General features: G+C 37.4%; 1 protein-coding gene across 1 annotated transcript in view; it reads left to right on the top strand.

Moving 5' to 3' along the window:
• Window positions 1-1,108: 1,108 nt before the first annotated feature.
• The window catches only part of LOC466428 (olfactory receptor 5P1-like), a 91,423-nt gene continuing 76,572 nt past the window's right edge, over window positions 1,109-15,959 (top strand). Inside the window, 1 exon segment of the mRNA XM_009459882.4 lies at window positions 1,109-1,152. Within this exon segment, the coding sequence (XP_009458157.4) occupies window positions 1,117-1,152 (36 nt within the window). The 5' untranslated portion in view covers window positions 1,109-1,116.

The raw sequence follows: 15,959 nt of genomic DNA, 5'->3' as shown, positions 1-15,959 counted from the left end.
TACTTGGGTCAATTTATGAATTTTTTGTAGTCTTTTCTAGAACCAGGACCACACATTTAAATTAAATAGTTATATAATTCATTTTACTATCTAGTAGCAATTTTTCTGGCCATTCTCACATGTACATTTTCCAGATGCATTCTAACATTATTTTATCAAGTTCCAAAGAAATCCTGTTTGTACTTGGAATGCTATTGCATTAAATTGATTTGTCAATTTAAGGGAAAATTGACATTTTTACAACTGAATCTTCTTTTCTGTAACTATGATATTTATTTTATTGATTAAATAATTTCCTAGAGTTTTAGAGTTTTCTCTAAACTTTACAGATATACACCCTATGTATTTCTTTAAATTCTAGTCACAGATATTTTATCTTTTTGTTACTATTGTAAATTAAATCTTAAAAAGAGTTTTTTGTGGTCTATTCAAGTATTATTTGTGTATAGCAAAACTACTGATTTTTATAAATTAATTTTACAACTCTCTTCCTTACAATAGTTTCCTATCATTTAAAAATAGTTTTCTGGTTGATTCTCTTGGGTTTCTTAACTGCATAATCATACAATATGAAAGGATGTGAGTTTCATTTCTCATTTCTCTAACGTATTCTTGTTCCTTTTTCTTCTCTACTTGTATTGGTTAGTACTTCCAGAGCAAAGTTAATATACAGTAACAGTGGTGGCAATTTTTACCTTTTATCCTCTTGAAGGATGCTTCAGAAGTACAAGGAAATTCTCAGGCATTCTAGACAGAGGGAATAGCCTGTGCAAAGTTACTGAGGTTTGAGGAAGTCCAGGCGTTAAATAACTACAAATATTTGGTGTGGTTAGAAAGCAGGCTTCCTAGGAGCAAACCTGCCTTTGGCATTGGCAGGGCCCAGGGCAAGAATAATAAATGAAGGCTCACATACAATATGCCTAAATATTTAAAAGTTAAAAATCAAGATAACAAATTACTAAAACACATTTTATCCTACCTCCTTAACAACTATCCTTTATGATATCTGGAAGGAAGAATTCTTGGGATCCTTGGAATTCCAGACTGGAAGGCAGTGTTGGTGAGGAGGACTGGTTGCTAGGCCACATGACTGCACTTGCACAGACATCCGAGAACATGAGCAGCATGGTTTACCCTTGCAAGGATGATTTGGTAAAGAGACACTTATGGACTCTGGGAATAAGTTGGGAGCCTTTTGAGCAAGGAACCTTACAGTCCTGTTACTAGGAAGATGGTCTAGAAGGGGTGGATACCAGGGGCTGGAAGGACACATCCATTTGGCATCATAGATGCCTTGCCCCATGGAATGTGGTGCAGTAGTAAGAAGCCCAGAATGGATCTGAAGAATGGGGCCAAGGCAGAGTCCCTTTTGTTTGGATCAAAAGATGGTACTGCTTGTGAGTTAGTGATAAGAAACGTGGCTGGAAATGCATATCTGGGCTAGATAACAGAGGGCCTAGTATCCCTCTATAAGGAGTTCAGTCTGTATCCTGCAGAGAGTCGGCAGCCTTCAAAGTGAACTGAGCTGGCCATTGGAAGATGGAAAGAACCTCCAAATGTGAAGGGTGGATTAAAGGAGAGTCTTGGGTACAGAGAACAATCGAGCAAGGGGTTCAGCCAGAACAGCCCAGAGCATGCACTGGCGACTGTGGGCTTCCTTTTGGGTGAAAGAAAATGCCTATGAAAGAGATTCATAGTGGATAAACATGTGAAAAGCTGTAGATGTCAGGGGGATCCAATAACTAGTTCAGTAGTGAGCGTGGACCCATTGAACACTTGAGCAGTAGAATTGACCTTGACCAGCATTCAGCTTTCATGGAGATGGTCTGGCAGTGTATGTGGATGGTGTGAAGGAAGAGAGCCATCAGCAAGGACACGGGCTGAGACATTTTCCGTGTCAGACAGGATCAGGGTTTGAACTAGGGAATCGTGGCAGAAATGAAGAAAGGAGATAGGCGCAAGAAGTGTCTCAAAGACAGAGTTTGTGTCACTTGACAATTGACTGAGACTCTGAGTTTTCAAGTCTCAGAATAATGGTAATGTAAGACTTAAAAGTTTAGTTTAATTTTACCTTACTTCTTTCCTAGGGAGATCTGACACAATTTAAACATACATACACACACACACAAATACACACACACACTTCTACCACAATTAATATCATGGAATTCAAAAGTAGAAGACATAATTGAGAGAAAAGAGGAAGGAAATTTCCCCACTATATTTGTTTAACAACATTGCTGTGTTGTTACTTCGAATACATTGAACATAGTAAGTCTAGGCTAGGAGTGGAGTAGGAGAAAATAGTGTTGAATTCAGCTGGAAGGATGGACAAAGGTTCATTGCACAGTCAGAGCCAGGATCCTGGTTCAGGAGCCATGGATATACAGATGATGGAATGAAGGATGGGAACCAATGAGATCATTCAGGGAGAGAGAATAGTGACAGCAAGGGCTCAGGGACAGACCTTAGGGTAAAATATATCTTTAACGGGTGGGGAAAGGAGTCAGCAGGGAAGAAAAGGTGCCCTAAGATGTCTAAAAAGTAGTAAGGAACCTTGGAAATATGAGCATTTCTGACACTTCTGGCTTATGGTAGATGTAACCTGTTTTGTTGTGGTCTTATCTCTCTCAATCATAGCCTAACACAAAACCAAACCTCTTCCGGCACTGCACTTAGTCTTACCCATTAAAATGTTTGCTTGTAATTTTTTTTTGTTTTGAATTCTGTGTCATCTAAATTCTTTTGGGTTCATTTCTAGAAGTGATCAAGTCTTCCACGTCCATTCGAACAGTTACCACTTCAAACTGAGACATGGAAAGGTTTAGTAATTCTGGAAGAGTCTAAAAACCAGTGTGGAGATTCTAGCTTTAACAGCTCTTGCCTGGCAGAAGATATTTTTTTTTTGCTCTGTCAGCTGTTATTGATGTGATTTCACATTTGCCTCTAAAGTTTCTAAGACATGGTTAACACATTCTAATTTGGAGGTTTTTAAAAATTTCTATTCCATTAGCTAAATATTTATGTATCATTTTATCCTATTAAAATGTTATTCTGCATTCCAAGGAACTTCTAATTGAAATAACTTTTAAGTTTAAGGATTACTAATAATATCAAAGCTATTAGTTTTTAGAATATAACTAGACCTGATGATAAATTCCAGGAAAAACAAAATAGTAAATCTCTAATTATAAATATTTGTCTTATAATTTTCTACTTAAGCGAAAATTTGTGGTCTGCTTTTAAAAAAATGCTGAGATTTAATTACTCTCAAACTTAATGAATCCAAATAATGAGTAGTTATCTGAATACTTTCAATATGCCAAGATTCATTCTGTTTTACATATATTATTTAGTACATAACTATTATTTTCATTATTTTCTTAAGGAGGAAAATAAGATATAGAAATGCTCAGTAGTTTGTCAGATTCCCAAAATAGATGAGGCAGGATTTGAAACCAGGTAGGCTGATTCCAGAGCCCTCTGCCTAAACTATCTCTCCATTTATGATTTGTCAGTGTTTATTTTTTCATAATTTTGTTTTCCCTATTTTTTTCTTGCAAGATTAGACTCCTGTGAGGAAATTTTAGGCATATTGGAATGAGTTCAGTAACACTTCCTCTTAATTTGTTCCAGCACATTTACAATTTATTGTGTTTAACCAGTTTGTTCAACATATGACAACTCATTGCTGTTTTCTTCCTTACCTTTACTCTTTATGGGGAAACAATTCAAACAACTTGGTTGAAGAACCTAAGAAATATTCTTAAATCTTAGAAAGTGAAAGAACATAAACTACTTTGAAAATCTGATGAAAGCTAAGTACCCATCCCTAGGAAGACTTCACTTACATAAAGTTTTGCCTGTGATTTCAGAGGCTTCCTATGTTTCTCAGGTCCCTGCTGCAGTTTCCTCATAGAATAATGCACTGGTTAAAAAAAAATCCCAGCTTTCCAATTAAGAGCCAACCAATATTTCCCCATTTCACCTCTGGTGGAAACAAAGCACACCTGTCCCAAAGCCCTGTCCTCCTCACAGTCCTGGAATTGAAACCCTTCTCTTGGCTGCCTTGTGGCTTTAGACATGACAGCCTTAGAAGTAAATGCAACTTACCAAGCGCCTGTCGGACAGTTAGTCGGGATTCCCAGTATTCTGGAAGCATCCATCTAGTGCATTTCCAGTCAGACAAACAGACTTCCTCATATCTGACTGGAGGGCTTGGTTTTTGTGCTCCACAGAAACTGTACTTATAAAGTTACAGTGTAATAAGTCTGTTAGCTATTGTGATTCCAGAACTTCATGGGTACCTAGGGAACAGTTTATACAGGTTTCTCTGAGATACTTTACATTTGATTTAAATCACCCTTGGGAATTAAAATCCTTAAATCATCCCCGTGACTAAAGATGACTCAGGTCATGATGCTTTGGTGCCTGTTCTCAGGATGACTCCCATGTTCAGAACCTTGGGTGTGATGCTAGGAGACAGCCATCCTCCCTTTTCCATGACATCTACAGTGGGTGGCCTTGAAGTTGTGGCTGTAAATGTTTTATGGGAGGCTAGGTAAGATTATGCAAAGATTGTATGACTAGGATGCACATATAGGACATTTTTGCTTGCAAAGGAAAGATGATCTTGGTTAGCATATTTATCCCAAAAGATATTGTAAGAGAAAAGTAGTGTTCATTTCTCCTACTGTTGTGTATTTCCCATCAAATCAAATTAAGGAGTCAGAGACTGAATGTTCTAATGGTCCTGTGGACCTCCTCCCCTTTCTCCCTTCTCCATTTCTCTCTGGATTGAAACTGGGGCAATCCATGCCTCCTGGTGTGGCTAGGGTCAGTTTCTCAATGCGGCTGGCCTTTTTCTCATGGCCACTGGGGAAAAAAAGATTAGAACCTGGTTGTACAGCCCTTAAAGTACAACGACACTGTCCGCAACCTTAGCATTTAAGTCAAGGCAGAGCTGAAGTCAAGAGCATTCTCAAATTAGAAAGTGCATTTTCTCTCCCTCAGCATTCCTGAAGTTCATTAATTCACACCAAAGAGGAGGAAACTGGAAAAAAAGTACAATATTGGGTCAGACCTGGAGGTTTGGTTTTAGTGGTCTTTCTTAGTTAACTTTGTCAGTTTAAGTAACTTGCAGAAGGTAAATCTGTGACTTTTTATTCTGGTGAGGGGGGAGAATATCTAGGCTATATCTGGTGGAGAGTGCAATGTAAATTTGATTTGCGAATAGAAGAACTCCATGATTTTGCAAATGCTGTAGTTGCTCATCACCAGGTTACCTTAACAATAAGCCATAGGACATTTGTTTCCAGTCCCTAGGACTGTGCCTATCTTGGGTAGTGACCAAAGGGGCCGGAGTTAGGGACAGAGTCAGAGAGCCAGCTGAACTAATGCCATTTATGTCACATTTCATCACTATCATTTCACTGTCTAGTCCCGGTACAAATGGTAATGTGCTTTTTAGCAAGAATTGGTTTTTCTGTGGAATTCTCATTGCATGAGGAGCCAATTCTAGGAACTGAATATCTGGGGTGAAATCCAGCCAGGCCTTCTAAAGACTGGGTTTGCCGAAAGCAGATGACATTGCAGATTTTGTCTGGGTGAATGCCCAGAAGGGAGGAGATGAAGGGAGCAACTGACACTGTGTGTCTCACAGAGCTAAGGGAAGACTGACTTCGGCACTTCTGAACCAGCATTTACACTATGCCACCCTATTGCTCACAAATCTGAGAAAGAGAAATTCTAAGTCCAGGGTTGTTAGTCATCAGCGAGATTCTAAAGAGGAGGAAGGTGTTTTTAAGGATCAGCTTGGTCATGAGATTTAATTCTAGTTTTGGGGAAGGACTCATGTTAAAGGAAGGTACACATATGATTCATGCATTCAACTGGGGATACACTTTGAGAAAGAGCATTCTCTAGATTGTAAGAATCTTGGTAACATTCTTTTTTGAAGGCAATGACCAGTAAGTGCTAGGGACATAACCCAAAACAACTGATACTTTGTTCTACCACAGCCAGGAACTCACGTGGGGTTGATGATTCTTTCATAGCACCGTGGGTGGGTGGGGGCTCTGAATTATCCTGTGTGCACTGGAGTAGCTGATGTGCTGCCGCATTTGGTTTGAGGCTTAGATTTCCCTTGATGAAATGTTTCCCTATTAATACACTATAGAGTCAGTTAAGCTCCGAGGAATGTCCACCTATAATTCTGTCTTACTCTTACCAAAATTTAAGCAGGGCTAGAAGAAGTGCTGGTACTATCCTGGAGTGGGAAATTTCAACCTTCAGAGTAAAGGAAGGCTTTTTCACTCCTGCATTTACTTTCTTTGTATTTAATTTAAATCAGTTGGAAGAAGTGCTGATACTATCCTGGAGTGGGAAATTTCAAGCTTCAGGGTAAAGGAAGGCTTTTTCACTCCTGCATTTACTTTCTTTGTATTTAATTTAAATCAGTTGGAAGAAGTGCTGATACTATCCTGGAGTGGGAAATTTCAACCTTCAGAGTAAAGGAAGGCTTTTTCACTCCTGCATTTACTTTCTTTGTATTTAATTTAAATCAGTTGGAAGAAGTGCTGATACTATCCTGGAGTGGGAAGTTTCAAGCTTCAGGGTAAAGGAAGGCTTTTTCACTCCCACATTTACTTTCTTTGTATTTGTGAGCCGTGTGTCTGGCTTGGTTGTCTGGCCCAGGAAAGTCTCTGCTCTTTACGACCTGAGAAAAGACACTCTGGGCTGTGATTACATTATGACTATCACAATTCGAATGCCCAATTGTTTGCATCCATCAGATTTATTTGAATGACACAAACATATCGACCTACGGGATTTATTCAATAACATGTGCTATAACAGAAAAATATTTTTCCAGAAAATGATTCACATAATACTTTTACATTTTTTTAATAGTAAAATTAACTTGCGTTGTTTTCCTTCAGAGAGGAAAGTCCATGGGTGAGACTAACTCAGAATTTTTACTGCATAAGCTCAAAATAAACAGGTGTTGTGTGATGTGAGAAATGAATGTCTTCTGTATTCCCCACCCACATGCCCCATAGAGTATGTAAGAGAGAAAAGAAATGGCATGAAGAAAATTTTTATTTGAGAAAAAAACAGACAAACAACCACTCAGCAAAGTTTTAAAATATGGACTGTTTCTTTTGTTTTATACAGAACATTTTGGTTTTTTACATTTGATATTTTTGAAATTCAAACGTATTATCTCAGTTTCCAAGACCAGATGACACCAAACAGACTGGGCTTCAGTTTCAGCTTAATTAACAGCAGAGGCTTTAATGTGCTTCCCTTTGATGCACATTCAATAGTCTTTTTATTGGGACCGTCTCTGGGAAATTCCTTCCCTCAGAATGCCTTGAAGTGTATGAAGGGGGTTCAGCATGATTATGGCTGTGGTTACCTGGCACAATTTAGGACAAGACTTGAGCCAGTTTGTTTTGTAATCTCAGAGAATAAGGTTGGATAGACTCAGGATTGAGAGGTGGAAGACGTGGCTGCAAAAAGCTTCAGAGGGGAGAATCCTTGGGACTAAAGCCAGGATGGGTACCTGAAGGATGAAGATGGTCCTCATAGCACTGGTGATCTTTAAGGCAACACCAGTTAAAAAAAAAATCTGGCAATCTTTTGAGCAAAACCCTAACAGGTAAGAGTTAGAGTCTGAGGGGCTGTGTAAGACTGGAGACAGACGATAGTCCAGTCAGCACGCAGAAGCAGAGAGACTGCCATTGTGTGTGTCCTTGAACTCAAGTGAGGCTGGGCCAGCAGCTCCCTTTGAACTTCCCCAGTCACTGTGACTATGTAGCTCACAGAGTGTCTGATGGACCTGGATTGCCCATAGGATTCTCTGGCTAGGAAATGGTGATCCTTGGTGAGTGGGGCATGTAAGAAATAAATCTGGATAAAGGTGTCCATCATGACATTGGTTGCTCTCAGTAAAATGAGACTGTGCAGTATACTGTGGGAATGGCAGCAGCCCATACACACTGAAATGTGCATGGGACAAGAGAAATTCCAACCAAATTGGGGTGTCAGGATTGGCTCCTACTTCCATACGAGGATGAGGACATTCAATATTAAGAAAGATATGGAGAGAGACCTTTGCTCTTGATTTTTGGGGAACACATGGAGGCACTTTGGTATACTGAATCTCTGCAGTCATTTTGTTCCTTGAATTTATTTTCTTCTGGGAAAAAAATGAAATATTCACAGGCATTGAGGAAGACAATGAATAATCAGTAGGATTGAGATTAGATGTAAATAGCTTTCTCTCAGCACATTTTCGTGTTAGTTCTGCAAACATAACTCCAAAGTTGTATTACTTCATTCATGTCTACAAAGAACATTGAACATGGTTTTAAAAAAATTGACATTTGCTCCTGTGAATCTCACCCCAAGCCATTTAAAAATCTTTTTCTCTTATCTCTTCCTTGATTTATACCACTGTAGGCCTGCATTCTGATAATATTCCATCTTACATCTGAGCCTGATTTTAGCCATTAATTTCTTTTTATATATGTGTATTTTGCTTAATTTCATTTTTTATATATCAATTTATTTTTTTTCAACCTTTAGATTTAGGGGGGACATGTGCAGGTTTGTTACCTGGGAATGAAAATATCCAAGTAAAAGGGTAATCTGGAAAAATATTCAATGGAAGGAATTCTGATAATACATCATGGCTTGATATTTTTATTTAAGGATATATTAATATGCCACTGGCATGGGGCACCATGGACTTCATATGATTTACAGCAGGAAGATAAGACAAATGCATGATAAGATTATAAGATGCTGTTATTTGACTGGTATTCTAGGTGTGTCATCCTCCCACACAGACAGATGTCCAAAGAGCTGACAGAACATTCATTGCTACACTACACACTCATATCCTTTTCTTTCCTGCTCTTTTAGATATGACATTAAGTGAAAATGTCCTTTATTGACCAATTGAATACCTAGAACTATAGCATTAATTAACTAATTCATGCTTCAAAGCTATTGTTACCTACTAGGGTGTCTATAATTATTTCTAGCCATTCTATTTTCAGAATTATTTAAACTTATTCACAAGTGCAGTTGAATAGGACCTATTTCCTTTAGTCTATGTACTTACTTTATACCTAATTTGACATTTAAAATTCTTTCTTTTCACATTTTCTATTGTTTTGCTTTTTAAATTGCATATTATTAATCTTTGAATGCTCTTACCCCAAGTATTTAATTTGCAAGTGTACACACTTAAAACACAATTTGTATGTAACTTGGAAAAAATGGAAATACGCATCTCCTTAATTATTATTGAACTTAACAAAAGCAATCTGATAAAACAAGACATGAAGATGAAGATAATTTTCTTTAGCATTTTACTAGAAAACAATATAGTAAAAGATTTTGATATCTTTTTGGCCAGAAGTTATTTCTACAAAGGCAATTCTTAATGCAAGGTTAAAAATGCCTTCTTTAGACTCGTTCTTACTCTTATTAGTTTTACTATTTATGTCAGATTCTGTTTGCTTGAAACCTGGATCCCCACCATTCATAGAATCTTTCAGAACTCTCACTTGGTGAACATGCACGCATTTGCACAGATTGACGTAAGAGATTATTTTCAAGCCTGTTATTGGTTTCTGAATGAAACCTGACCAGATGGTTGCTGTCAGGGGTGGGGCAAACTATAGATTCAGACAGTACTCACCAGTCATCCACAAAGTAGTTAGTAGAGATTTTAGAAATTTTATTTTAAAATGCCAGTTTTTTTTCAATTTCAGAGAGTCAGGTAGTTTCAGGCCCCAAAGGGGGAAATGGTGTATTTCTTAGTATTTGTAATTGCTATTTGAATATACATATACACACACACACACACACACACACACACACACGTATATATATATATGAATGAGAATTAATGACATCCCCTGTTGCTCTAATGCCCCATTATCTGGGGATGTGCTATGATTTACAGATGTATCAGCTTGAGATGCTAGGGAAGCAGGGGTTGGCAGAGATGTCGTCTCACCTATGAGTCCTCTGGGGCTTTGTCTTCAATTCTGCACCTCATCTTCAGTTCCAGACACAGGAGATGTGAATCCCTGGACTAATCTTTAGACTCCATGGGGTCTCTAAAATTTACTATGAGCAGAAGTTGCCCTGTTCTCTGAAGAGTCATTGAACTGTGAGCCAGCTAATCCAAACCCAAAGTCTAATTTCAGGTAAACAACTTTCAGATCAAAGGTATGTAATTGTACTAATGAGCTGTAAAATAGATTTGCTTATGATTGCAATAAATCAGCCCTGGCTTCAGATCAGAGCCAGCGTGATAGTAGGACTGAATAATAATGATAATAAAAATCAGATTATTTACCTCATTTTCCTGAAGAAATCAACATTCTTTGATTTGCCATATTGGCTGGGATGAGTAGATCCAGGGGCTTCCACTTGAACCTTCCAATGTAATAGCTCTATTCCCTGGATCCAGGAGCCAATATTGGGGTAATTTTGGCAGTTGATGACCAAATCTATTCCAATTCTAAATCTGGTTGATATTGGGCTCACAATAAGGTGAAATTAGGTCAAAATTCCACTTACATCCTGATTCTTATAAGCTTCCTCTATGATTGGCAGACTGGACAACAGTGGACTTCTGGACCTCCAAAAATTAGTGCAGCTCAAAGCCATGTGTAATAACTCCTGAAAGTCTGGGTATTTCCCTTTCTCATTAATAGTTACCTTTAAATAGCCTCAAAATCATTTGGAATGGATGAAGAATGAGAGTATATATGTGTATCCGAATATGTATGTGATGTTACTGCAAGGTTTTTTCTCAATTTACAAAATATTTCTTTAAGATACTCTAGATCTCTGAATTGATTCAGGTCTGAGAATTGTGTGAGGAGCTTTCACTACATTTCATAGTATTTCAAATCAGTTTCCTTTCTTGCTCTCTGTCCCTAGAATATATTGAATCATACATATCAAGTAGCATCTTACTGGGTTGTCCAGCAATGATTTGAAGGACATTATATTTAATTAGCCACCTCTAAAGTTCCCTATAGGTCAGACATTTTTGGATACTGTTATGATTGCCCTATTGACCTTGGTGTTATACTTTTAGCACACATATGACCTCTGTCACTTTAGGGTTTTGATACCATTATTGAAATTGATCCCATTTAGATTTGCTATTCATCTATTACATCTCAGAGCTACATAAAATAGTGATTTCAGTACTTCTTAATAATAGTTATGCTTCTTTACCAGTGAGTTCAATGTCATGGAGTAGAAGATGCTCCTGAGATCTTCTTGGAAGATGCATACTTGGGCTACATACATGGAATGCACATGTTAAAACCAGCTCAACATACCATATCTTCCCAAACTTTCAATTGTCTCTTTTAATAACACCAAGGAATTTGTTCTGGCCTTCACTTTACTCAGGCAACTGTTCAGTGTAGGTTTTAGTCAACCAACTAAATAAGCAATTAGAACCATGTACATTATGTTCTAGCTAGCTGCTGTGGATGGAATATATGCATCCCCCCAAAATTTGTATGTCAAAAAATCTAATTGCCAATATGATGGTATTAACATGTGGGTTCCTTGGGAGGTGATTATATCATGAAGGTGGAGCCTTGATGAATATGTTAGTGCTCTTATGAAAAAGGCCCCAGAGAGCTTCTGTCAACTTTTATTTAGATTCAGGGGGGACATGTGCAGGTTTGCTACATGGCTATATTGTTTGATTTTGAGGTTTGGGGTACACATGATCCCATCACCCAAGTAGTGAGTATAGTAAGGAATAGGTAGTTTTTCAGCTATTTCTTCACTCTCTCTCATCCTCCTTAGTAGTCCTCAGTGTCTATTGCTCCCATCTTGATGTCCATGTGTACCCAATGCTTAGCTACCACTTATAAATGAGAACATGTGATATTTGGTTTTCTGTTCCTGTGTTAATTTGCTTAGGATAATGGCCTCCAGCTGCACCCATGTTGCTGCAAAGGATGTGATTTTATTTTATTTATTTATTTTTTATTCTTAAAGTAATATTAATCTCTTTATTTGGGGTGTTTGTGTCTTTTTTATTATTATACTTTAAGTTCTAGGGTACATGTGCACAATGTACAGGTTTGTTACATAGGTATACATGTGCCATGTTGGTTTGCTATACCCATCAACTTGGCATTTACATTAGGTATTTCTCCTAATGCTATCCCTCCCCCAGCCCCCTACCCTACAACAGGCCCCAGTGTGTGATGTTCCCTGCCCTGTGTTCAAGTGTTCTCATTGTTCATTTCCCACCTATGAGTGATAACATGTAGTGTTTGGTTTTCTGTCCTTGTGATAGTTTGCTGAGAATGATGGTTTCCAGCTTCATCCATGTCCCTACAAAGGACATGAACTCATCCTTTTTTATGGCTGCATAGTATTCCATGGTGTATATGTGCTGCATTTTCTTAATCCAGTCTATCACTGATGGACATTTGGATTGGTTCCAAGTCTTTGCTATTGTGAATAGTGCTGCAATAAACATATGTGTCTTTATAGTAGCATGATTTATAATCCTTTCGATATATACCCAGTAATGGGATCGCTGGGTCAAATGGTATTTCTAGTTCTAGATCCTTGAGGAATTGCCACACTGTCTTCCACGATGGTTGAACTAATTTACACTCCCACCAACAGTGTAAAAGCGCTATTTCTCCACATCCTCTCCAGCACCTGTTATTTCCTGACTTTTTAATGATCACTATTCTAACTGGTATGAGATGGTATCTCATTGTGGTTTTGATTTGCATTTCTCTGATGGCCAGTGATGATGAGCATTTTTTCATGTGTCTGTTGGCTGCATTAATGTCTTCTTATGAGAAGTGTCTGTTCATATCCTTTGCCCACTTTTTGATGGGGTTGTTTTTTTCTTGTAAATTTATTTAAGTTCTTTGTAGAGTCTGGATATTAGTCAGATGGGTAGATTGCAAAAATTTTCTCCCATTCTGTAGGTTGCTTGTTCACTCTGATGGTAGTTTCTTTTTCTGTGTAGAAGCTCTTTAGTTTAATTAGATCTCATTTGTCTATTTTGGCTTTTGTTGCCATTACTTTTGGTGTTTTAGTCATGAAGTCCTTGCCCATGCCTATGTCCTGAATGGTATTGGCTAGGTTTTCTTCTAGGGTTTTCATGGTTTTAGGTCTAACATTTAAGTCTTTAATCCATCTCAAATTAATGTGATTTTATTTTTTTAATGGCTGCATAACAGTCCATGGTGTATATGTACTATATTTTCTTTATCCAGTTGGTTCTGTGTCTTTGCTGAGTTGGTTCTATGTCTTTGCTGTTGTGAATAGTGCAGTGATGAACATATGAGTACATGTGTATTTTTGGTAGAATGGTTTATTTTCCTTTGGGTATATATATATCCAGTAATGGGATTGCTGGGTAAAATGATAGTTATAAGTTCTTTGAGAAATTTCCAAACTGCTTTCCACAGGGGCTGAACTAATTTACATTCCTATCAACAGTGTAAGTATCACCTTTTCTCTATAGCCTAACCAGCATTTGATATTTTTAAAACTTTTTAATAGTAGCCATTCTCACTGATGTGAGATGGTATCTCATACTATAAGGCTACAGTAACCAAAACCCATGGTACTGGTACAAAAATAGACACATTGACCAATGGAACAAAATAGAGAACTCAGAAATAAAGAACAATGGGGAAAGGACAGACTATTTAATCAATGGTGCTGGGAAAACTGGGTAACAATATGCAGAAGAATCAACCTCAATCCCTACCCTCTTACCACATACAAAAATTAACTTAAGGTGGAGTAAAGACTTAAGTGTAAGACCTCAAACTATAACAATCCTACAAGAAAAACTACAAAATATTCTTCTGGCTTTTGGCCTAGGTGAAGAATTTATGACTAAGACCTCAAAAGCAAATGCAGCACACCCCAAAATTGACAACTGAGACCTAATTAAACAAAAGAGCTTCTGCACAGCCAAATAAACTATCAACAAGGTAAATAGACAACCTACAGAATGGGAGAAATATTTGTGAGCTATGTATCTGATAAACGACTAATATCCAGAGTCTATAAGGAATTTTAAAAAATCATGAAGCAAAAACCAAATAACTCCATTAGAAAGTTGGAAAAGGACATGAACAGACCGTTCTCAAAAGAAGACATAAATTGTCAGAAAACATGAAAAAATGCTCAACATCACTATTCATTAGAGAAACGCAAATCAAAACCACAATGAGATACTATCTCAAACTAGTCAAAATGGCTATTATAAATATATATATATATAGTTTAGCAAATGTTAGCAAGGTCGCAGAGAGAAAGGAATGCTTATACACTATTGGTGGGAATGTAAATTAATTAATTCAGCTCCAGTGGAAACCAGTTTGGAGACTTCTCAAAGAACTAAAGATAGCAATTTACCCAGCAATCCCGTTAGTGGGTACACGCTCAAGGGAAAATAAATCATTCTACCAAAAAGATACATGCGGTCTAATGTTTGTTGCAGCACTATTCACAATAGCAAAGACATGGAATCAATCCCTATGTGCCCATCAACAGTGGATTGGATAAAGAAAATGTGGTATGTATACACCATGGAAATGTATACACCGTGGAATACTATGCAGCCATAAAAGAATGAAATCATGTTCTTTGCAGCAACAAGGATGGAGATGGAGGCCATTATCCTAGGTGAATTAATGAAGAAACAGAAAACCAAATAACACATATTCATGTATAATAGGAGCTAAATATTGGGTACACATGCACATAGACAGAATTAACAGGCACTGGGGACTCTAAATGGAAGGAGGGAGGGGACAAGGGTTGAAATCTACCTATTGTTTACCATCTTCACTATTTGAGTGATAGGTTCAATAGAAGCTCAAACTTCAGCATCACTCAATATATCCATTTACGAATTTGTACACGTAACCCCTGAATGTAAAAAAATTGTACATAAATTGTACATAAATGTAAAACAAAATTGTATAACTCCATTGAAAAAAAACTGCTCTGACAATGTTTATCAGATAAAAAAGCAATCATTTGTGACCATAAAAGGGTTAACAGCAAGAAGATACAATTTATCTTTGTATACATCTAATAACATGGCTCTGAAATATATAAAGCAAAAACTAACAAAACTGTAAGGAGACATAGATAAATCTGTCATCTTAAATCTTCCATTTTAGTGGAGGATATTTAAAGATACCTCTACAATCTAAATGTACATAATCAGTACAATAGAAAAATACATAATGTTATGCAATGGACTACTATATAACAGTGAAAGTGAATAAACTATATATGCACAAAGTGGATGAATCTCACAAACAATGTTAAATAAGTCAAAAGAAAAAAAAATGTATGATTCTAGCTACATAAAGTTTAAAAGCAGGCAAAGCTAGGGCATTCAGCAATAAACGTTTACATAGTAAAACTGTAGAAAATAAAGCAAGGCTGCAATTTCTATTTTTCTTTGTTGCTCCATAATGTAATTTTGTCAGGACCTGTTTGTTTGGTTCTCAAAACCTATTTACCCCTTTCTCTACTGTTTCTCCAAATGCCAAAGCACCATTGGAGAACCAAAAATTATAAAAGAATCCCTGAAAAATGAAAGCAGGAGAAAATTTCCTGAGAAGAAACTTTAGCCAAAATGTATCTGTAAGAGGATTTCTGCAAGGTGGTAGCCTTGGGAAACAGGACGGAGTGCCTAAAATGTGGTTGGTGCAGTGGTTTGTGCTCTAATAGAAGCAGTGACAGAATACAGACATTCTTTCTGTTCCTGCTAGTGCAAAGCAGTGAGCAACAGAGGCATCTGTTACAGCTGGAGCAGTGAGTGGCTCAGAATCCTAGAATCAGAACCGTTTCGTTAACCCCCACAAAACTATGTCAGCGCCCTCCCCGCAAGAAAACCC

Source organism: Pan troglodytes, chromosome 9, assembly GCF_028858775.2.
Source record: "Pan troglodytes isolate AG18354 chromosome 9, NHGRI_mPanTro3-v2.0_pri, whole genome shotgun sequence".
NCBI classification, from domain to species: domain Eukaryota; kingdom Metazoa; phylum Chordata; class Mammalia; order Primates; family Hominidae; genus Pan; species Pan troglodytes.
The sequence above is the reverse complement of the archived record's forward strand: the minus strand, read 5'-3'. Positions and strand labels throughout refer to the sequence as shown.